General features: G+C 46.0%; 1 protein-coding gene across 1 annotated transcript in view; it reads left to right on the top strand.

Moving 5' to 3' along the window:
• Nucleotides 1-23,496, top strand: part of LOC121311856 (IgGFc-binding protein-like) — a 40,776-nt gene extending 17,280 nt beyond the window's left edge. Inside the window, exons 24-58 of the mRNA XM_041244019.1 lie at nt 55-650; nt 983-1,553; nt 1,679-1,878; nt 2,149-2,284; nt 2,657-2,988; nt 3,168-3,738; nt 3,918-4,516; nt 4,720-5,287; nt 5,376-5,971; nt 6,304-6,874; nt 7,000-7,199; nt 7,470-7,605; nt 7,978-8,309; nt 8,489-9,059; nt 9,239-9,837; nt 10,041-10,608; nt 10,697-11,292; nt 11,625-12,195; nt 12,321-12,520; nt 12,791-12,926; nt 13,299-13,630; nt 13,810-14,380; nt 14,560-15,158; nt 15,362-15,929; nt 16,018-16,613; nt 16,946-17,516; nt 17,642-17,841; nt 18,112-18,247; nt 18,620-18,951; nt 19,131-19,701; nt 19,881-20,479; nt 20,683-21,250; nt 21,339-21,934; nt 22,267-22,837; nt 23,219-23,496. Of these exons, the coding sequence (XP_041099953.1) occupies nt 55-650; nt 983-1,553; nt 1,679-1,878; nt 2,149-2,284; nt 2,657-2,988; nt 3,168-3,738; nt 3,918-4,516; nt 4,720-5,287; nt 5,376-5,971; nt 6,304-6,874; nt 7,000-7,199; nt 7,470-7,605; nt 7,978-8,309; nt 8,489-9,059; nt 9,239-9,837; nt 10,041-10,608; nt 10,697-11,292; nt 11,625-12,195; nt 12,321-12,520; nt 12,791-12,926; nt 13,299-13,630; nt 13,810-14,380; nt 14,560-15,158; nt 15,362-15,929; nt 16,018-16,613; nt 16,946-17,516; nt 17,642-17,841; nt 18,112-18,247; nt 18,620-18,951; nt 19,131-19,701; nt 19,881-20,479; nt 20,683-21,250; nt 21,339-21,934; nt 22,267-22,837; nt 23,219-23,481 (15,722 nt within the window). The 3' untranslated portion in view covers nt 23,482-23,496. The remainder of the gene's footprint in view (nt 1-54; nt 651-982; nt 1,554-1,678; nt 1,879-2,148; nt 2,285-2,656; nt 2,989-3,167; nt 3,739-3,917; nt 4,517-4,719; nt 5,288-5,375; nt 5,972-6,303; nt 6,875-6,999; nt 7,200-7,469; nt 7,606-7,977; nt 8,310-8,488; nt 9,060-9,238; nt 9,838-10,040; nt 10,609-10,696; nt 11,293-11,624; nt 12,196-12,320; nt 12,521-12,790; nt 12,927-13,298; nt 13,631-13,809; nt 14,381-14,559; nt 15,159-15,361; nt 15,930-16,017; nt 16,614-16,945; nt 17,517-17,641; nt 17,842-18,111; nt 18,248-18,619; nt 18,952-19,130; nt 19,702-19,880; nt 20,480-20,682; nt 21,251-21,338; nt 21,935-22,266; nt 22,838-23,218) is intronic.
• The last annotated feature ends 386 nt before the right edge of the window (nt 23,497-23,882 follow it).

Here is a 23,882-nt window from a genome sequence, read left to right as displayed (position 1 = left end):
AGTATAGTCCTACTTGAAACAGTTTATGGATTATTTGAATTTTACTCCCCTCAGCTCCTGTCTGTCCTCAAAACAGCCACTATGAGTTGTGTGCCAGTGGATGCCCATCAACGTGTGCCAGTCTCACCACTGGCACCCAGTGCGATGCTTTGTGTGAGGAAGGATGCCAGTGTAATGAGGGATTCATTCTCAGTGGAGTCCAGTGTGTTCCCATTGCCCAGTGTGGCTGCATGTACAGTGGCCGCTACTACAAGGCTGGGGAAATGTTTTTCCCTGATGGATTGTGCACGAGTCAGTGCACGTGCGGTGCCAGTGGAGCTGTGCAGTGCCAGCCAATCACATGCGGGGAGAACGAGGCGTGCCAAGTAAAGAATGGTGTGCAGGGATGCCATCCCCTAGGGGAGGGGAAGTGCACTGCTTCTGGGGACCCACACTACACCTCATTCGATGGGCTGAAATTCGACTTCCAGGGCACCTGCACCTACACACTGGCAAAGCTCCTGTACACGAACGGCAGTCTTACACCTTTTGAAGTGCAGGTGGAGAATGAGAGCTATGGCAAAACGAAGGTGGCTGTCACTAGAATGGTGGTCACTAAGGTGAATGGTTACAGCATCACTATGGAGCAGAAGGTCCAATGGAGAGTGAAGGTGAGCTGAGATGGAAGAGTATCTCTTCTGCCATGTTTTGTTATTATGCAGGAAAGCACTATTTGAGAGGTCCTGTCATTCAAAACACAAGCACAAACATTGCGTGCCTGCAATTGTTCCTAAATCGGTCTTTAATGAATCAGGCATTTTTGTTGGATGCAATGAACAAAATATTGTATTTAGTCTAGAAACAACTTGTCCCTTTCTGTATAGTTAATATTCCCAATTAAAGAATCTGAATGCTTAATGAATCTTTCTGTTTCCACTATTTTTCAGTTTCCTTACAAGATTAAATATTTTCTTTTAATTAAAGATATCCCAATCATTTTCAGGTGAATGGAATCAATACAAACCTACCCCTGAAACTGGACGATGGAAAGGTTTCCGTGATCCAGCAGGGTAAAAACATCATCCTTCAGACAGAGTTTGGGCTGAAGGTCCTCTACGATTTGGTGTACTACGTGCAGGTGACCGTCCCTGGCAACTACCGGAACAAGGTAGGCGGACTTTGTGGCAACTTCAACGGCAACAAAAAGGATGAGTTTGCACTGCAGGGTGGCGGACTCACAGAGAACGTCAATGCCTTCGGGGCCAGCTGGCAAGTCTTTGTAGAAGGAGCCAAGTGCAACCATGGCTGTGACCAGGACTGCCCCCGGTGTGACGAAACCAACAAGACCAAGTATAGCAAAGCAGACAGCTGTGGGATCATCTCCTCCACAACGGGCCCCTTCGCAGCCTGCCGCTCCGTCATCAGTCCTGACATTTACTTTGAAAACTGTGTCTTTGATGTATGCGTCACCGACGGGCTGAGGGACATCCTCTGTAGGAATCTGGAAGCCTACACTGCTGCCTGCCAGGATGCTGGAGTCATCATCAAGCCCTGGAGGAACGATGGGTTCTGCCGTAAGCAATTCATTGTTTATCTTGTTGCAATTGATATAATGAGTATGTTACACTGGTGTTTTAAGAGTATTGAATTAACTGGGGCTTTTTTAATGTATTTTAAGTATTTCTGTGTCTCATTTTAGCAATGACTTGTCCAAAGAACAGCCAGTACGAGGTTTGTGCGGACACCTGTGGCAGTGCTTGTGCAAGTATCATCGCCCCCCTCACCTGCACATCTCAGTGTTATGAGGGCTGCCAGTGTGACCCTGGCTTTGTGTTTGATGGGGAACAGTGTGTATCCTCTGGAAACTGTGGTTGTTCGCACAACGGGAGATACATGAAGGTCAGCCCCATTCCTCGTCTTTTATTGTGAAATTTTTTGGTGACTGCAAATTTGTTTATGAAGCTATTTGGTTGCGACAGAGGATATCAATAGCAATTTCCTTTCAAACAGTAATTCCTCTTGCAACAGAAAATATTTCATTGTGGATTATAAAACCAGTTCCTGTGCCGCTGCATGGCCTCTAGCAGAGCGAGATCCTGTACAGTGTGATCTATCTCTAGATTCCTGCTCAATTTGACCCCGTTACAATGTACTCCCTTTTCTTCCCAGGTTGGGGAGTCCCTGATGTCTGCAGACTGCTCCAGGAAGTGCACATGTAACCCCAAGGGAGCGGTGAGCTGTGAGACAATCCAATGCACCACAGGGTGTGCTGTGCACAACGGAGCCCAGATCTGTTTAGATGAGCGTGAGTTTGATAATGGCACTGCTGGCTTTAATGGTGGAAGGAAAGGACAGCATGGTGCTGAATTGTGATGGTAATAACAGATCTGTGCCTTACTCTGGTAGGCCATCCTGCTGCTGCTGAATCTTGTGTAAAGATGGTGGCAGTAGAGAGATAAAAGGCATTCCTTTAATCTTGGTGACTCCTGCATAACTTCAGTTGTTTCTACACAAAATGTCTTCGATGTTGGAACGTTTGCATGCTCCTGGTATTACCTTTATCTTAATTGTGATCTTTGAGATGATGTGGTCTATTCTTTTTTCTGCTCCGACTTACTCTCCTACCTTGGCAATTTAATTAATCCTAACCTACTTCTCCTTTCCTACCCACCTGCAGTTGTGGATCTATGCAAAAAGAAGCAGTGCAGGAACGGGGAAACGTGCCAACAAGTGGACAACCAGGCTGTGTGCTTACCACTATCGAAAGCGGAGTGTATCGCTTGGGGAGACCCACATTACCGCACCTTCGATGGACGAAGCTTCGATTTCCAGGGCACCTGTACCTACACCATCGCCAAGACTTGCGGGAATGAAACCCTGCCCAGCTTCAATATCGAGGCAAAGAACGAAAACCGGGGTAGCACACAAGTGGCCTACTTAAAACATGTCAACGTCCAGGTCTATGGCTTAACGATAACTATGGCCAAATCTGAAAATGGCAGAGTGAGGGTAAGAACTATGTAGTCAATACTGAGTGTCACTGAAAAAAAAAAAAAAAATCTTATGACCATGTGGATTTCTCCACAATTAATTGACATTTGAAAAGTGTGCTCCATAGAGCTCTGTGTCTTTTTCACAAACCATCACATTTCTAGCAATATAAATAACTGTTTTGTTTTCTATTTCAGGTCAATCAGAACATGTATTACTTGCCCAGCACGCTGCAGGAAGGAAAAGTAAAAATCTATCAAAGTGGAGGCCACGCTGTTCTGGACACCGATTTTGGTCTCAGGTTGTCATATGACTGGAACCACCACCTCACTGTGTCTATCACAAGCACCTTCCTTGGTCAGCTGTGTGGTCTATGTGGTAATTACAATGGTGACTCAAAAGATGATTTCGTAATGGTGGATGGAAAAGAGGCCAACAATGCTGCGTCCTTTGGGACAAGCTGGAAAGTTAAAGATGATGATCCTGCATGCTGGGATGACTGCAAGGGAGAGTGCAAGACCTGCGAGTCCAACCTCATCTCCAAGTACCAGGGACAGGAGAGCTGTGGTCTGCTGGCCAAAGTTGATGGGCCTTTCAGGGACTGTCATGCAGTCATCAAACCAGAGCTCTTTATGGACGGCTGTGTCTACGATGTGTGTTTGAATGACGGCTTTAGGGTTTTCCTCTGTCAGGCTTTGAAGACCTATGCAGATGCTTGCCAGGCAAGGGGAGTTGAAGTATACAACTGGAGAAAGCAGTCCCAATGTCGTGAGTATCCAGGCTGCACAATCATCCAATATTTAAATTAACATGTTATGAACAGTACTTACAAAACATATCAATGTATGCAAAAGGGATTAAATATATGCATGCGCTACATTCACTTTTTGAAGACGAGAGACTTGTATAGGCACTGAATTCCATTTTATTCTGTCTTGTCCCTGTAGCTCTGACATGTCCTCCCAACAGTCACTACGAGTCCTGTGGCAGTGCCTGTCCTGCATCCTGCTCCAACCCTAGTGCTTCTGTCAACTGCAAGCTGCCCTGCACCGAGACCTGCCAGTGTAACGAAGGCTTCGTTCTCAGTGCTGGAGAGTGTGTGCCTGTCAAGAAATGTGGCTGCACCTACCAGGGCCGATACTACCCACCTGGGGTCAGACTCTGGTCTGACAATAGCTGCGAGCAATCATGCATCTGTGACGCAGGCACTGGCAAAGTTCAGTGCAGAAACACAAAATGCAAGCCATTCGAAGTTTGTAAGGTAGTTAAAGGAGTAAGGGATTGTTATTCCAACAGAAAGGCAACGTGCAGTGCCAGTGGGGACCCGCACTACATCTCCTTTGATGGACGCAAGTTTGACTTCCAGGGAACCTGCTTCTACCAGCTAGCAGCTGTCTGCAATTCCACTGATGAACTGGAGAAGTTCCAGGTGCAGGTGCAGAATGAGCACCGAGGCAATAAGGCTGTGGCTTACACACGGCTCGTACAAGTCAACGTGTATGGCCACATCATCATCATCAGCACAAACCATGTAGGGAAGGTCCAGGTGAGTGTTTGTGTCTAATGTATATTCTTAGATACAAACTGACAATTTAGGGATTTCCCTCATTCAAACTCTTACAGAGGTAATACATGCTTTACTGGCACAGAGCTGCATTTTAGAGGGATGTGTAATTTAATTTTATTTGATGATTTTTTGTATGATTACATTAATGTTGATTATATTTTCCTACTTTACTAATAAACTAGGTGGACAACCTGTGGGAGAACCTACCCTTGAGCATAGAAGACAACAGATTATCAATCCAAAGCAAAGGCTGGAAAGCCATCATTCAGACCGGTTTCGGATTGGAGGTGACTTTCGACTGGAACAGCCGAGTGACAGTCACTGTACCTGAAAGTTATGCAGGCGCTATGTGCGGTCTGTGTGGAAACTATAACCAGGATGGCAAGGATGACTTGACTATGAAGAACGGGCAGCTGACCCAAGTCCCAGCAGAGTTTGGAGCGAGCTGGAAGACAGAAAACATCCCCGGCTGCAGTGACCAGTGCAAAGGAACGTGTCCAAACTGCGATGTCACTCAGAAACGTCAATATGAGACCAATGCATACTGTGGCATAATGACGGATCCGACTGGGCCGTTCAGAGATTGCCATGCCAAGGTGCCCCCTACATATTTCTTCGATGACTGTGTGTTTGATGCCTGCCTCTACAAGGGCATGCAGACTGTTGTGTGTAAGGCTATTAGTGGCTACGTCACCAAATGTCAGGAGGCTGGAGCCCAGGTTTATGCATGGAGAAAAGACACATTTTGCGGTAAGTGTAGTTTTTATTTCAATCTTCTGTAAAAAGTATAGTCCTACTTGAAACAGTTTATGGATTATTTGAATTTTACTCCCCTCAGCTCCTGTCTGTCCTCAAAACAGCCACTATGAGTTGTGTGCCAGTGGATGCCCATCAACGTGTGCCAGTCTCACCACTGGCACCCAGTGCGATGCTTTGTGTGAGGAAGGATGCCAGTGTAATGAGGGATTCATTCTCAGTGGAGTCCAGTGTGTTCCCATTGCCCAGTGTGGCTGCATGTACAGTGGCCGCTACTACAAGGCTGGGGAAATGTTTTTCCCTGATGGATTGTGCACGAGTCAGTGCACGTGCGGTGCCAGTGGAGCTGTGCAGTGCCAGCCAATCACATGCGGGGAGAACGAGGCGTGCCAAGTAAAGAATGGTGTGCAGGGATGCCATCCCCTAGGGGAGGGGAAGTGCACTGCTTCTGGGGACCCACACTACACCTCATTCGATGGGCTGAAATTCGACTTCCAGGGCACCTGCACCTACACACTGGCAAAGCTCCTGTACACGAACGGCAGTCTTACACCTTTTGAAGTGCAGGTGGAGAATGAGAGCTATGGCAAAACGAAGGTGGCTGTCACTAGAATGGTGGTCACTAAGGTGAATGGTTACAGCATCACTATGGAGCAGAAGGTCCAATGGAGAGTGAAGGTGAGCTGAGATGGAAGAGTATCTCTTCTGCCATGTTTTGTTATTATGCAGGAAAGCACTATTTGAGAGGTCCTGTCATTCAAAACACAAGCACAAACATTGCGTGCCTGCAATTGTTCCTAAATCGGTCTTTAATGAATCAGGCATTTTTGTTGGATGCAATGAACAAAATATTGTATTTAGTCTAGAAACAACTTGTCCCTTTCTGTATAGTTAATATTCCCAATTAAAGAATCTGAATGCTTAATGAATCTTTCTGTTTCCACTATTTTTCAGTTTCCTTACAAGATTAAATATTTTCTTTTAATTAAAGATATCCCAATCATTTTCAGGTGAATGGAATCAATACAAACCTACCCCTGAAACTGGACGATGGAAAGGTTTCCGTGATCCAGCAGGGTAAAAACATCATCCTTCAGACAGAGTTTGGGCTGAAGGTCCTCTACGATTTGGTGTACTACGTGCAGGTGACCGTCCCTGGCAACTACCGGAACAAGGTAGGCGGACTTTGTGGCAACTTCAACGGCAACAAAAAGGATGAGTTTGCACTGCAGGGTGGCGGACTCACAGAGAACGTCAATGCCTTCGGGGCCAGCTGGCAAGTCTTTGTAGAAGGAGCCAAGTGCAACCATGGCTGTGACCAGGACTGCCCCCGGTGTGACGAAACCAACAAGACCAAGTATAGCAAAGCAGACAGCTGTGGGATCATCTCCTCCACAACGGGCCCCTTCGCAGCCTGCCGCTCCGTCATCAGTCCTGACATTTACTTTGAAAACTGTGTCTTTGATGTATGCGTCACCGACGGGCTGAGGGACATCCTCTGTAGGAATCTGGAAGCCTACACTGCTGCCTGCCAGGATGCTGGAGTCATCATCAAGCCCTGGAGGAACGATGGGTTCTGCCGTAAGCAATTCATTGTTTATCTTGTTGCAATTGATATAATGAGTATGTTACACTGGTGTTTTAAGAGTATTGAATTAACTGGGGCTTTTTTAATGTATTTTAAGTATTTCTGTGTCTCATTTTAGCAATGACTTGTCCAAAGAACAGCCAGTACGAGGTTTGTGCGGACACCTGTGGCAGTGCTTGTGCAAGTATCATCGCCCCCCTCACCTGCACATCTCAGTGTTATGAGGGCTGCCAGTGTGACCCTGGCTTTGTGTTTGATGGGGAACAGTGTGTATCCTCTGGAAACTGTGGTTGTTCGCACAACGGGAGATACATGAAGGTCAGCCCCATTCCTCGTCTTTTATTGTGAAATTTTTTGGTGACTGCAAATTTGTTTATGAAGCTATTTGGTTGCGACAGAGGATATCAATAGCAATTTCCTTTCAAACAGTAATTCCTCTTGCAACAGAAAATATTTCATTGTGGATTATAAAACCAGTTCCTGTGCCGCTGCATGGCCTCTAGCAGAGCGAGATCCTGTACAGTGTGATCTATCTCTAGATTCCTGCTCAATTTGACCCCGTTACAATGTACTCCCTTTTCTTCCCAGGTTGGGGAGTCCCTGATGTCTGCAGACTGCTCCAGGAAGTGCACATGTAACCCCAAGGGAGCGGTGAGCTGTGAGACAATCCAATGCACCACAGGGTGTGCTGTGCACAACGGAGCCCAGATCTGTTTAGATGAGCGTGAGTTTGATAATGGCACTGCTGGCTTTAATGGTGGAAGGAAAGGACAGCATGGTGCTGAATTGTGATGGTAATAACAGATCTGTGCCTTACTCTGGTAGGCCATCCTGCTGCTGCTGAATCTTGTGTAAAGATGGTGGCAGTAGAGAGATAAAAGGCATTCCTTTAATCTTGGTGACTCCTGCATAACTTCAGTTGTTTCTACACAAAATGTCTTCGATGTTGGAACGTTTGCATGCTCCTGGTATTACCTTTATCTTAATTGTGATCTTTGAGATGATGTGGTCTATTCTTTTTTCTGCTCCGACTTACTCTCCTACCTTGGCAATTTAATTAATCCTAACCTACTTCTCCTTTCCTACCCACCTGCAGTTGTGGATCTATGCAAAAAGAAGCAGTGCAGGAACGGGGAAACGTGCCAACAAGTGGACAACCAGGCTGTGTGCTTACCACTATCGAAAGCGGAGTGTATCGCTTGGGGAGACCCACATTACCGCACCTTCGATGGACGAAGCTTCGATTTCCAGGGCACCTGTACCTACACCATCGCCAAGACTTGCGGGAATGAAACCCTGCCCAGCTTCAATATCGAGGCAAAGAACGAAAACCGGGGTAGCACACAAGTGGCCTACTTAAAACATGTCAACGTCCAGGTCTATGGCTTAACGATAACTATGGCCAAATCTGAAAATGGCAGAGTGAGGGTAAGAACTATGTAGTCAATACTGAGTGTCACTGAAAAAAAAAAAAAAAATCTTATGACCATGTGGATTTCTCCACAATTAATTGACATTTGAAAAGTGTGCTCCATAGAGCTCTGTGTCTTTTTCACAAACCATCACATTTCTAGCAATATAAATAACTGTTTTGTTTTCTATTTCAGGTCAATCAGAACATGTATTACTTGCCCAGCACGCTGCAGGAAGGAAAAGTAAAAATCTATCAAAGTGGAGGCCACGCTGTTCTGGACACCGATTTTGGTCTCAGGTTGTCATATGACTGGAACCACCACCTCACTGTGTCTATCACAAGCACCTTCCTTGGTCAGCTGTGTGGTCTATGTGGTAATTACAATGGTGACTCAAAAGATGATTTCGTAATGGTGGATGGAAAAGAGGCCAACAATGCTGCGTCCTTTGGGACAAGCTGGAAAGTTAAAGATGATGATCCTGCATGCTGGGATGACTGCAAGGGAGAGTGCAAGACCTGCGAGTCCAACCTCATCTCCAAGTACCAGGGACAGGAGAGCTGTGGTCTGCTGGCCAAAGTTGATGGGCCTTTCAGGGACTGTCATGCAGTCATCAAACCAGAGCTCTTTATGGACGGCTGTGTCTACGATGTGTGTTTGAATGACGGCTTTAGGGTTTTCCTCTGTCAGGCTTTGAAGACCTATGCAGATGCTTGCCAGGCAAGGGGAGTTGAAGTATACAACTGGAGAAAGCAGTCCCAATGTCGTGAGTATCCAGGCTGCACAATCATCCAATATTTAAATTAACATGTTATGAACAGTACTTACAAAACATATCAATGTATGCAAAAGGGATTAAATATATGCATGCGCTACATTCACTTTTTGAAGACGAGAGACTTGTATAGGCACTGAATTCCATTTTATTCTGTCTTGTCCCTGTAGCTCTGACATGTCCTCCCAACAGTCACTACGAGTCCTGTGGCAGTGCCTGTCCTGCATCCTGCTCCAACCCTAGTGCTTCTGTCAACTGCAAGCTGCCCTGCACCGAGACCTGCCAGTGTAACGAAGGCTTCGTTCTCAGTGCTGGAGAGTGTGTGCCTGTCAAGAAATGTGGCTGCACCTACCAGGGCCGATACTACCCACCTGGGGTCAGACTCTGGTCTGACAATAGCTGCGAGCAATCATGCATCTGTGACGCAGGCACTGGCAAAGTTCAGTGCAGAAACACAAAATGCAAGCCCTTCGAAGTTTGTAAGGTAGTTAAAGGAGTAAGGGATTGTTATTCCAACAGAAAGGCAACGTGCAGTGCCAGTGGGGACCCGCACTACATCTCCTTTGATGGACGCAAGTTTGACTTCCAGGGAACCTGCTTCTACCAGCTAGCAGCTGTCTGCAATTCCACTGATGAACTGGAGAAGTTCCAGGTGCAGGTGCAGAATGAGCACCGAGGCAATAAGGCTGTGGCTTACACACGGCTCGTACAAGTCAACGTGTACGGCCACATCATCATCATCAGCACAGACCATGCAGGGAAGGTCCAGGTGAGTGTTTGTGTCTAATGTATATTCTTAGATACAAACTGACAATTTAGGGATTTCCCTCATTCAAACTCTTACAGAGGTAATACATGCTTTACTGGCACAGAGCTGCATTTTAGAGGGATGTGTAATATAATTTTATTTGATGATTTTTTGTATGATTACATTAATGTTGATTATATTTTCCTACTTTACTAATAAACTAGGTGGACAACCTGTGGGAGAACCTACCCTTGAGCATAGAAGACAACAGATTATCAATCCAAAGCAAAGGCTGGAAAGCCATCATTCAGACCGGTTTCGGATTGGAGGTGACTTTCGACTGGAACAGCCGAGTGACAGTCACTGTACCTGAAAGTTATGCAGGCGCTATGTGCGGTCTGTGTGGAAACTATAACCAGGATGGCAAGGATGACTTGACTATGAAGAACGGGCAGCTGACCCAAGTCCCAGCAGAGTTTGGAGCGAGCTGGAAGACAGAAAACATCCCCGGCTGCAGTGACCAGTGCAAAGGAACGTGTCCAAACTGCGATGTCACTCAGAAACGTCAATATGAGACCAATGCATACTGTGGCATAATGACGGATCCGACTGGGCCGTTCAGAGATTGCCATGCCAAGGTGCCCCCTACATATTTCTTCGATGACTGTGTGTTTGATGCCTGCCTCTACAAGGGCATGCAGACTGTTGTGTGTAAGGCTATTAGTGGCTACGTCACCAAATGTCAGGAGGCTGGAGCCCAGGTTTATGCATGGAGAAAAGACACATTTTGCGGTAAGTGTAGTTTTTATTTCAATCTTCTGTAAAAAGTATAGTCCTACTTGAAACAGTTTATGGATTATTTGAATTTTACTCCCCTCAGCTCCTGTCTGTCCTCAAAACAGCCACTATGAGTTGTGTGCCAGTGGATGCCCATCAACGTGTGCCAGTCTCACCACTGGCACCCAGTGCGATGCTTTGTGTGAGGAAGGATGCCAGTGTAATGAGGGATTCATTCTCAGTGGAGTCCAGTGTGTTCCCATTGCCCAGTGTGGCTGCATGTACAGTGGCCGCTACTACAAGGCTGGGGAAATGTTTTTCCCTGATGGATTGTGCACGAGTCAGTGCACGTGCGGTGCCAGTGGAGCTGTGCAGTGCCAGCCAATCACATGCGGGGAGAACGAGGCGTGCCAAGTAAAGAATGGTGTGCAGGGATGCCATCCCCTAGGGGAGGGGAAGTGCACTGCTTCTGGGGACCCACACTACACCTCATTCGATGGGCTGAAATTCGACTTCCAGGGCACCTGCACCTACACACTGGCAAAGCTCCTGTACACGAACGGCAGTCTTACACCTTTTGAAGTGCAGGTGGAGAATGAGAGCTATGGCAAAACGAAGGTGGCTGTCACTAGAATGGTGGTCACTAAGGTGAATGGTTACAGCATCACTATGGAGCAGAAGGTCCAATGGAGAGTGAAGGTGAGCTGAGATGGAAGAGTATCTCTTCTGCCATGTTTTGTTATTATGCAGGAAAGCACTATTTGAGAGGTCCTGTCATTCAAAACACAAGCACAAACATTGCGTGCCTGCAATTGTTCCTAAATCGGTCTTTAATGAATCAGGCATTTTTGTTGGATGCAATGAACAAAATATTGTATTTAGTCTAGAAACAACTTGTCCCTTTCTGTATAGTTAATATTCCCAATTAAAGAATCTGAATGCTTAATGAATCTTTCTGTTTCCACTATTTTTCAGTTTCCTTACAAGATTAAATATTTTCTTTTAATTAAAGATATCCCAATCATTTTCAGGTGAATGGAATCAATACAAACCTACCCCTGAAACTGGACGATGGAAAGGTTTCCGTGATCCAGCAGGGTAAAAACATCATCCTTCAGACAGAGTTTGGGCTGAAGGTCCTCTACGATTTGGTGTACTACGTGCAGGTGACCGTCCCTGGCAACTACCGGAACAAGGTAGGCGGACTTTGTGGCAACTTCAACGGCAACAAAAAGGATGAGTTTGCACTGCAGGGTGGCGGACTCACAGAGAACGTCAATGCCTTCGGGGCCAGCTGGCAAGTCTTTGTAGAAGGAGCCAAGTGCAACCATGGCTGTGACCAGGACTGCCCCCGGTGTGACGAAACCAACAAGACCAAGTATAGCAAAGCAGACAGCTGTGGGATCATCTCCTCCACAACGGGCCCCTTCGCAGCCTGCCGCTCCGTCATCAGTCCTGACATTTACTTTGAAAACTGTGTCTTTGATGTATGCGTCACCGACGGGCTGAGGGACATCCTCTGTAGGAATCTGGAAGCCTACACTGCTGCCTGCCAGGATGCTGGAGTCATCATCAAGCCCTGGAGGAACGATGGGTTCTGCCGTAAGCAATTCATTGTTTATCTTGTTGCAATTGATATAATGAGTATGTTACACTGGTGTTTTAAGAGTATTGAATTAACTGGGGCTTTTTTAATGTATTTTAAGTATTTCTGTGTCTCATTTTAGCAATGACTTGTCCAAAGAACAGCCAGTACGAGGTTTGTGCGGACACCTGTGGCAGTGCTTGTGCAAGTATCATCGCCCCCCTCACCTGCACATCTCAGTGTTATGAGGGCTGCCAGTGTGACCCTGGCTTTGTGTTTGATGGGGAACAGTGTGTATCCTCTGGAAACTGTGGTTGTTCGCACAACGGGAGATACATGAAGGTCAGCCCCATTCCTCGTCTTTTATTGTGAAATTTTTTGGTGACTGCAAATTTGTTTATGAAGCTATTTGGTTGCGACAGAGGATATCAATAGCAATTTCCTTTCAAACAGTAATTCCTCTTGCAACAGAAAATATTTCATTGTGGATTATAAAACCAGTTCCTGTGCCGCTGCATGGCCTCTAGCAGAGCGAGATCCTGTACAGTGTGATCTATCTCTAGATTCCTGCTCAATTTGACCCCGTTACAATGTACTCCCTTTTCTTCCCAGGTTGGGGAGTCCCTGATGTCTGCAGACTGCTCCAGGAAGTGCACATGTAACCCCAAGGGAGCGGTGAGCTGTGAGACAATCCAATGCACCACAGGGTGTGCTGTGCACAACGGAGCCCAGATCTGTTTAGATGAGCGTGAGTTTGATAATGGCACTGCTGGCTTTAATGGTGGAAGGAAAGGACAGCATGGTGCTGAATTGTGATGGTAATAACAGATCTGTGCCTTACTCTGGTAGGCCATCCTGCTGCTGCTGAATCTTGTGTAAAGATGGTGGCAGTAGAGAGATAAAAGGCATTCCTTTAATCTTGGTGACTCCTGCATAACTTCAGTTGTTTCTACACAAAATGTCTTCGATGTTGGAACGTTTGCATGCTCCTGGTATTACCTTTATCTTAATTGTGATCTTTGAGATGATGTGGTCTATTCTTTTTTCTGCTCCGACTTACTCTCCTACCTTGGCAATTTAATTAATCCTAACCTACTTCTCCTTTCCTACCCACCTGCAGTTGTGGATCTATGCAAAAAGAAGCAGTGCAGGAACGGGGAAACGTGCCAACAAGTGGACAACCAGGCTGTGTGCTTACCACTATCGAAAGCGGAGTGTATCGCTTGGGGAGACCCACATTACCGCACCTTCGATGGACGAAGCTTCGATTTCCAGGGCACCTGTACCTACACCATCGCCAAGACTTGCGGGAATGAAACCCTGCCCAGCTTCAATATCGAGGCAAAGAACGAAAACCGGGGTAGCACACAAGTGGCCTACTTAAAACATGTCAACGTCCAGGTCTATGGCTTAACGATAACTATGGCCAAATCTGAAAATGGCAGAGTGAGGGTAAGAACTATGTAGTCAATACTGAGTGTCACTGAAAAAAAAAAAAAAAATCTTATGACCATGTGGATTTCTCCACAATTAATTGACATTTGAAAAGTGTGCTCCATAGAGCTCTGTGTCTTTTTCACAAACCATCACATTTCTAGCAATATAAATAACTGTTTTGTTTTCTATTTCAGGTCAATCAGAACATGTATTACTTGCCCAGCACGCTGCAGGAAGGAAAAGTAAAAATCTATCAAAGTGGAGGCCACGCTGTTCTGGACACCGATTTTGGTCTCAGGTTGTCATATGACTGGAACCACCACCTCACTGTGTCTATCACAAGCACCTTCCTTGGTCAGCTGTGTGGTCTATGTGGTAATTACAATGGTGACTCAAAAGATGATTTCGTAATGGTGGATGGAAAAGAGGCCAACAATGCTGCGTCCTTTGGGACAAGCTGGAAAGTTAAAGATGATGATCCTGCATGCTGGGATGACTGCAAGGGAGAGTGCAAGACCTGCGAGTCCAACCTCATCTCCAAGTACCAGGGACAGGAGAGCTGTGGTCTGCTGGCCAAAGTTGATGGGCCTTTCAGGGACTGTCATGCAGTCATCAAACCAGAGCTCTTTATGGACGGCTGTGTCTACGATGTGTGTTTGAATGACGGCTTTAGGGTTTTCCTCTGTCAGGCTTTGAAGACCTATGCAGATGCTTGCCAGGCAAGGGGAGTTGAAGTATACAACTGGAGAAAGCAGTCCCAATGTCGTGAGTATCCAGGCTGCACAATCATCCAATATTTAAATTAACATGTTATGAACAGTACTTACAAAACATATCAATGTATGCAAAAGGGATTAAATATATGCATGCGCTACATTCACTTTTTGAAGACGAGAGACTTGTATAGGCACTGAATTCCATTTTATTCTGTCTTGTCCCTGTAGCTCTGACATGTCCTCCCAACAGTCACTACGAGTCCTGTGGCAGTGCCTGTCCTGCATCCTGCTCCAACCCTAGTGCTTCTGTCAACTGCAAGCTGCCCTGCACCGAGACCTGCCAGTGTAACGAAGGCTTCGTTCTCAGTGCTGGAGAGTGTGTGCCTGTCAAGAAATGTGGCTGCACCTACCAGGGCCGATACTACCCACCTGGGGTCAGACTCTGGTCTGACAATAGCTGCGAGCAATCATGCATCTGTGACGCAGGCACTGGCAAAGTTCAGTGCAGAAACACAAAATGCAAGCCATTCGAAGTTTGTAAGGTAGTTAAAGGAGTAAGGGATTGTTATTCCAACAGAAAGGCAACGTGCAGTGCCAGTGGGGACCCGCACTACATCTCCTTTGATGGACGCAAGTTTGACTTCCAGGGAACCTGCTTCTACCAGCTAGCAGCTGTCTGCAATTCCACTGATGAACTGGAGAAGTTCCAGGTGCAGGTGCAGAATGAGCACCGAGGCAATAAGGCTGTGGCTTACACACGGCTCGTACAAGTCAACGTGTACGGCCACATCATCATCATCAGCACAGACCATGCAGGGAAGGTCCAGGTGAGTGTTTGTGTCTAATGTATATTCTTAGATACAAACTGACAATTTAGGGATTTCCCTCATTCAAACTCTTACAGAGGTAATACATGCTTTACTGGCACAGAGCTGCATTTTAGAGGGATGTGTAATTTAATTTTATTTGATGATTTTTTGTATGATTACATTAATGTTGATTATATTTTCCTACTTTACTAATAAACTAGGTGGACAACCTGTGGGAGAACCTACCCTTGAGCATAGAAGACAACAGATTATCAATCCAAAGCAAAGGCTGGAAAGCCATCATTCAGACCGGTTTCGGATTGGAGGTGACTTTCGACTGGAACAGCCGAGTGACAGTCACTGTACCTGAAAGTTATGCAGGCGCTATGTGCGGTCTGTGTGGAAACTATAACCAGGATGGCAAGGATGACTTGACTATGAAGAACGGGCAGCTGACCCAAGTCCCAGCAGAGTTTGGAGCGAGCTGGAAGACAGAAAACATCCCCGGCTGCAGTGACCAGTGCAAAGGAACGTGTCCAAACTGCGATGTCACTCAGAAACGTCAATATGAGACCAATGCATACTGTGGCATAATGACGGATCCGACTGGGCCGTTCAGAGATTGCCATGCCAAGGTGCCCCCTACATATTTCTTCGATGACTGTGTGTTTGATGCCTGCCTCTACAAGGGCATGCAGACTGTTGTGTGTAAGGCTATTAGTGGCTACGTCACCAAATGTCAGGAGGCTGGAGCCCAGGTTTATGCATGGAGAAAAGACACATTTTGCGGTAAGTGTAGTTTTTATTTCAATCTTCTGTAAAAAGTATAGTCCTACTTGAAACAGTTTATGGATTATTTGAATTTTACTCCCCTCAGCTCCTGTCTGTCCTCAAAACAGCCACTATGAGTTGTGTGCCAGTGGATGCCCATCAACGTGTGCCAGTCTCACCACTGGCACCCAGTGCGATGCTTTGTGTGAGGAAGGATGCCAGTGTAATGAGGGATTCATTCTCAGTGGAGTCCAGTGTGTTCCCATTGCCCAGTGTGGCTGCATGTACAGTGGCCGCTACTACAAGGCTGGGGAAATGTTTTTCCCTGATGGATTGTGCACGAGTCAGTGCACGTGCGGTGCCAGTGGAGCTGTGCAGTGCCAGCCAATCACATGCGGGGAGAACGAGGCGTGCCAAGTAAAGAATGGTGTGCAGGGATGCCATCCCCTAGGGGAGGGGAAGTGCACTGCTTCTGGGGACCCACACTACACCTCATTCGATGGGCTGAAATTCGACTTCCAGGGCACCTGCACCTACACACTGGCAAAGCTCCTGTACACGAACGGCAGTCTTACACCTTTTGAAGTGCAGGTGGAGAATGAGAGCTATGGCAAAACGAAGGTGGCTGTCACTAGAATGGTGGTCACTAAGGTGAATGGTTACAGCATCACTATGGAGCAGAAGGTCCAATGGAGAGTGAAGGTGAGCTGAGATGGAAGAGTATCTCTTCTGCCATGTTTTGTTATTATGCAGGAAAGCACTATTTGAGAGGTCCTGTCATTCAAAACACAAGCACAAACATTGCGTGCCTGCAATTGTTCCTAAATCGGTCTTTAATGAATCAGGCATTTTTGTTGGATGCAATGAACAAAATATTGTATTTAGTCTAGAAACAACTTGTCCCTTTCTGTATAGTTAATATTCCCAATTAAAGAATCTGAATGCTTAATGAATCTTTCTGTTTCCACTATTTTTCAGTTTCCTTACAAGATTAAATATTTTCTTTTAATTAAAGATATCCCAATCATTTTCAGGTGAATGGAATCAATACAAACCTACCCCTGAAACTGGACGATGGAAAGGTTTCCGTGATCCAGCAGGGTAAAAACATCATCCTTCAGACAGAGTTTGGGCTGAAGGTCCTCTACGATTTGGTGTACTACGTGCAGGTGACCGTCCCTGGCAACTACCGGAACAAGGTAGGCGGACTTTGTGGCAACTTCAACGGCAACAAAAAGGATGAGTTTGCACTGCAGGGTGGCGGACTCACAGAGAACGTCAATGCCTTCGGGGCCAGCTGGCAAGTCTTTGTAGAAGGAGCCAAGTGCAACCATGGCTGTGACCAGGACTGCCCCCGGTGTGACGAAACCAACAAGACCAAGTATAGCAAAGCAGACAGCTGTGGGATCATCTCCTCCACAACGGGCCCCTTCGCAGCCTGCCGCTCCGTCATCAGTCCTGACATTTACTTTGAAAACTGTGTCTTTGATGTATGCGTCACCGACGGGCTGAGGGACATCCTCTGTAGGAATCTGGAAGCCTACACTGCTGCCTGCCAGGATGCTGGAGTCATCATCAAGCCCTGGAGGAACGATGGGTTCTGCCGTAAGCAATTCATTGTTTATCTTGTTGCAATTGATATAATGAGTATGTTACACTGGTGTTTTAAGAGTATTGAATTAACTGGGGCTTTTTTAATGTATTTTAAGTATTTCTGTGTCTCATTTTAGCAATGACTTGTCCAAAGAACAGCCAGTACGAGGTTTGTGCGGACACCTGTGGCAGTGCTTGTGCAAGTATCATCGCCCCCCTCACCTGCACATCTCAGTGTTATGAGGGCTGCCAGTGTGACCCTGGCTTTGTGTTTGATGGGGAACAGTGTGTATCCTCTGGAAACTGTGGTTGTTCGCACAACGGGAGATACATGAAGGTCAGCCCCATTCCTCGTCTTTTATTGTGAAATTTTTTGGTGACTGCAAATTTGTTTATGAAGCTATTTGGTTGCGACAGAGGATATCAATAGCAATTTCCTTTCAAACAGTAATTCCTCTTGCAACAGAAAATATTTCATTGTGGATTATAAAACCAGTTCCTGTGCCGCTGCATGGCCTCTAGCAGAGCGAGATCCTGTACAGTGTGATCTATCTCTAGATTCCTGCTCAATTTGACCCCGTTACAATGTACTCCCTTTTCTTCCCAGGTTGGGGAGTCCCTGATGTCTGCAGACTGCTCCAGGAAGTGCACATGTAACCCCAAGGGAGCGGTGAGCTGTGAGACAATCCAATGCACCACAGGGTGTGCTGTGCACAACGGAGCCCAGATCTGTTTAGATGAGCGTGAGTTTGATAATGGCACTGCTGGCTTTAATGGTGGAAGGAAAGGACAGCATGGTGCTGAATTGTGATGGTAATAACAGATCTGTGCCTTACTCTGGTAGGCCATCCTGCTGCTGCTGAATCTTGTGTAAAGATGGTGGCAGTAGAGAGATAAAAGGCATTCCTTTAATCTTGGTGACTCCTGCATAACTTCAGTTGTTTCTACACAAAATGTCTTCGATGTTGGAACGTTTGCATGCTCCTGGTATTACCTTTATCTTAATTGTGATCTTTGAGATGATGTGGTCTATTCTTTTTTCTGCTCCGACTTACTCTCCTACCTTGGCAATTTAATTAATCCTAACCTACTTCTCCTTTCCTACCCACCTGCAGTTGTGGATCTATGCAAAAAGAAGCAGTGCAGGAACGGGGAAACGTGCCAACAAGTGGACAACCAGGCTGTGTGCTTACCACTATCGAAAGCGGAGTGTATCGCTTGGGGAGACCCACATTACCGCACCTTCGATGGACGAAGCTTCGATTTCCAGGGCACCTGTACCTACACCATCGCCAAGACTTGCGGGAATGAAACCCTGCCCAGCTTCAATATCGAGGCAAAGAACGAAAACCGGGGTAGCACACAAGTGGCCTACTTAAAACATGTCAACGTCCAGGTCTATGGCTTAACGATAACTATGGCCAAATCTGAAAATGGCAGAGTGAGGGTAAGAACTATGTAGTCAATACTGAGTGTCACTGAAAAAAAAAAAAAAAATCTTATGACCATGTGGATTTCTCCACAATTAATTGACATTTGAAAAGTGTGCTCCATAGAGCTCTGTGTCTTTTTCACAAACCATCACATTTCTAGCAATATAAATAACTGTTTTGTTTTCTATTTCAGGTCAATCAGAACATGTATTACTTGCCCAGCACGCTGCAGGAAGGAAAAGTAAAAATCTATCAAAGTGGAGGCCACGCTGTTCTGGACACCGATTTTGGTCTCAGGTTGTCATATGACTGGAACCACCACCTCACTGTGTCTATCACAAGCACCTTCCTTGGTCAGCTGTGTGGTCTATGTGGTAATTACAATGGTGACTCAAAAGATGATTTCGTAATGGTGGATGGAAAAGAGGCCAACAATGCTGCGTCCTTTGGGACAAGCTGGAAAGTTAAAGATGATGATCCTGCATGCTGGGATGACTGCAAGGGAGAGTGCAAGACCTGCGAGTCCAACCTCATCTCCAAGTACCAGGGACAGGAGAGCTGTGGTCTGCTGGCCAAAGTTGATGGGCCTTTCAGGGACTGTCATGCAGTCATCAAACCAGAGCTCTTTATGGACGGCTGTGTCTACGATGTGTGTTTGAATGACGGCTTTAGGGTTTTCCTCTGTCAGGCTTTGAAGACCTATGCAGATGCTTGCCAGGCAAGGGGAGTTGAAGTATACAACTGGAGAAAGCAGTCCCAATGTCGTGAGTATCCAGGCTGCACAATCATCCAATATTTAAATTAACATGTTATGAACAGTACTTACAAAACATATCAATGTATGCAAAAGGGATTAAATATATGCATGCGCTACATTCACTTTTTGAAGACGAGAGACTTGTATAGGCACTGAATTCCATTTTATTCTGTCTTGTCCCTGTAGCTCTGACATGTCCTCCCAACAGTCACTACGAGTCCTGTGGCAGTGCCTGTCCTGCATCCTGCTCCAACCCTAGTGCTTCTGTCAACTGCAAGCTGCCCTGCACCGAGACCTGCCAGTGTAACGAAGGCTTCGTTCTCAGTGCTGGAGAGTGTGTGCCTGTCAAGAAATGTGGCTGCACCTACCAGGGCCGATACTACCCACCTGGGGTCAGACTCTGGTCTGACAATAGCTGCGAGCAATCATGCATCTGTGACGCAGGCACTGGCAAAGTTCAGTGCAGAAACACAAAATGCAAGCCCTTCGAAGTTTGTAAGGTAGTTAAAGGAGTAAGGGATTGTTATTCCAACAGAAAGGCAACGTGCAGTGCCAGTGGGGACCCGCACTACATCTCCTTTGATGGACGCAAGTTTGACTTCCAGGGAACCTGCTTCTACCAGCTAGCAGCTGTCTGCAATTCCACTGATGAACTGGAGAAGTTCCAGGTGCAGGTGCAGAATGAGCACCGAGGCAATAAGGCTGTGGCTTACACACGGCTCGTACAAGTCAACGTGTACGGCCACATCATCATCATCAGCACAGACCATGCAGGGAAGGTCCAGGTGAGTGTTTGTGTCTAATGTATATTCTTAGATACAAACTGACAATTTAGGGATTTCCCTCATTCAAACTCTTACAGAGGTAATACATGCTTTACTGGCACAGAGCTGCATTTTAGAGGGATGTGTAATTTAATTTTATTTGATGATTTTTTGTATGATTACATTAATGTTGATTATATTTTCCTACTTTACTAATAAACTAGGTGGACAACCTGTGGGAGAACCTACCCTTGAGCATAGAAGACAACAGATTATCAATCCAAAGCAAAGGCTGGAAAGCCATCATTCAGACCGGTTTCGGATTGGAGGTGACTTTCGACTGGAACAGCCGAGTGACAGTCACTGTACCTGAAAGTTATGCAGGCGCTATGTGCGGTCTGTGTGGAAACTATAACCAGGATGGCAAGGATGACTTGACTATGAAGAACGGGCAGCTGACCCAAGTCCCAGCAGAGTTTGGAGCGAGCTGGAAGACAGAAAACATCCCCGGCTGCAGTGACCAGTGCAAAGGAACGTGTCCAAACTGCGATGTCACTCAGAAACGTCAATATGAGACCAATGCATACTGTGGCATAATGACGGATCCGACTGGGCCGTTCAGAGATTGCCATGCCAAGGTGCCCCCTACATATTTCTTCGATGACTGTGTGTTTGATGCCTGCCTCTACAAGGGCATGCAGACTGTTGTGTGTAAGGCTATTAGTGGCTACGTCACCAAATGTCAGGAGGCTGGAGCCCAGGTTTATGCATGGAGAAAAGACACATTTTGCGGTAAGTGTAGTTTTTATTTCAATCTTCTGTAAAAAGTATAGTCCTACTTGAAACAGTTTATGGATTATTTGAATTTTACTCCCCTCAGCTCCTGTCTGTCCTCAAAACAGCCACTATGAGTTGTGTGCCAGTGGATGCCCATCAACGTGTGCCAGTCTCACCACTGGCACCCAGTGCGATGCTTTGTGTGAGGAAGGATGCCAGTGTAATGAGGGATTCATTCTCAGTGGAGTCCAGTGTGTTCCCATTGCCCAGTGTGGCTGCATGTACAGTGGCCGCTACTACAAGGCTGGGGAAATGTTTTTCCCTGATGGATTGTGCACGAGTCAGTGCACGTGCGGTGCCAGTGGAGCTGTGCAGTGCCAGCCAATCACATGCGGGGAGAACGAGGCATGCCAAGTAAAGAATGGTGTGCAGGGATGCCATCCCCTAGGGGAGGGGAAGTGCACTGCTTCTGGGGACCCACACTACACCTCATTCGATGGGCTGAAATTCGACTTCCAGGGCACCTGCACCTACACACTGGCAAAGCTCCTGTACACGAACGGCAGTCTTACACCTTTTGAAGTGCAGGTGGAGAATGAGAGCTATGGCAAAACGAAGGTGGCTGTCACTAGAATGGTGGTCACTAAGGTGAATGGTTACAGCATCACTATGGAGCAGAAGGTCCAATGGAGAGTGAAGGTGAGCTGAGATGGAAGAGTATCTCTTCTGTCATGTTTTGTTATTATGCAGGAAAGCACTATTTGAGAGGTCCTGTCATTCAAAACACAAGCACAAACATTGCGTGCCTGCAATTGTTCCTAAATCGGTCTTTAATGAATCAGGCATTTTTGTTGGATGCAATGAACAAAATATTGTATTTAGTCTAGAAACAACTTGTCCCTTTCTGTATAGTTAATATTCCCAATTAAAGAATCTGAATGCTTAATGAATCTTTCTGTTTCCACTATTTTTCAGTTTCCTTACAAGATTAAATATTTTCTTTTAATTAAAGATATCCCAATCATTTTCAGGTGAATGGAATCAATACAAACCTACCCCTGAAACTGGACGATGGAAAGGTTTCCGTGATCCAGCAGGGTAAAAACATCATCCTTCAGACAGAGTTTGGGCTGAAGGTCCTCTACGATTTGGTGTACTACGTGCAGGTGACCGTCCCTGGCAACTACCGGAACAAGGTAGGCGGACTTTGTGGCAACTTCAACGGCAACAAAAAGGATGAGTTTGCACTGCAGGGTGGCGGACTCACAGAGAACGTCAATGCCTTCGGGGCCAGCTGGCAAGTCTTTGTAGAAGGAGCCAAGTGCAACCATGGCTGTGACCAGGACTGCCCCCGTTGTGACGAAACCAACAAGGCCAAGTATAGCAAAGCAGACAGCTGTGGGATCATCTCCTCCACAACGGGCCCCTTCGCAGCCTGCCGCTCCATCATCAGTCCTGACATTTACTTTGAAAACTGTGTCTTTGATGTATGCGCCACCGACGGGCTGAGGGACATCCTCTGTAGGAATCTGGAAGCCTACACTGCTGCCTGCCAGGATGCTGGAGTCATCATCAAGCCCTGGAGGAATGATGGGTTCTGCCGTATGTAGATATGTGTCTTTTGTGTGTGTGTGTGTGTGTGTGATCAACCAAAGCATTTGTCTATTTTACTTTGAGAGCTTTACCCACTGATGTAGCAGGTTAGCTCTAGTAGAAGTGCCTCCCAATAATCTAACCCTAGCAGCTGTGGCCCAGCGAGGCACCCCCATGTGGGGGTTGGGGTAACGGGTAGCTTATTACTCCTGCTGGTCTTTGAGACTTCCAACACATATCCATATTCACGCCAGGTCATTACAAACACTGTTAGGGTTTTTTTTCCTTTTCTTCTCATTACCGGAATTATAATTTTGATTATTATTTGCAAACCTTACCCATAGTTTACTGCATTCACAAGACAAGTGTTTTTGTTGTTGTGCATTTCAGCAATGACCTGTCCTGTGAACAGCCAATATGATGTGTGTGCTGACACCTGTGGCAGCACCTGTGCCAGTGCCATCACCACCCTCACCTGCTCCTCCAAGTGTTATGAGGGCTGCCAGTGTGAGTCAGGCTACGTCTCTGATGGGGAAAAATGTGTGTTGCTGAATAAGTGCGGCTGTGTTCACAATGGGAGATACATGAAGGTCAGTCTAGTTTTAAATATCACTGTTATTCTAACCAGAATACTTATACATACACTAATATAAACAAAAGGCAGCTCTGAGCACGTTTAAAACATGTAGATCTCACTTGAGTTTGTTTTCATACAAAGTATTATTTGTCAATGTATTATTTATTTCTATCTATCTATCTGTCGATCTAAACACACACACATCTTGTAATCACATTGTCTAACCTAGCTTTTTGTACACTTAACATGTTTTGATTAAATAAAAAAAAAACATGAATTGTTGTGAACTGCAATAAATACACCCAATGTTTCAATTTTAAATTCTGCGTTATTAGATGCAGTTGTTTTTAACGGTTTCAGAGTTGCTAAGGCATCAAGAATTGAAGAGAAAAACTCGAAATCTAGTGTAGTAACCACTGCCGAAACACCTGCGCAGTTCTGCGTAGCCTCGTTTAATCATTTGTTTCTTGTTAATTA

This window comes from Polyodon spathula, unplaced genomic scaffold, assembly GCF_017654505.1.
Source record: "Polyodon spathula isolate WHYD16114869_AA unplaced genomic scaffold, ASM1765450v1 scaffolds_3334, whole genome shotgun sequence".
NCBI lineage: Eukaryota > Metazoa > Chordata > Actinopteri > Acipenseriformes > Polyodontidae > Polyodon > Polyodon spathula.
This window is presented reverse-complemented; position numbering and strand designations above follow the sequence as displayed.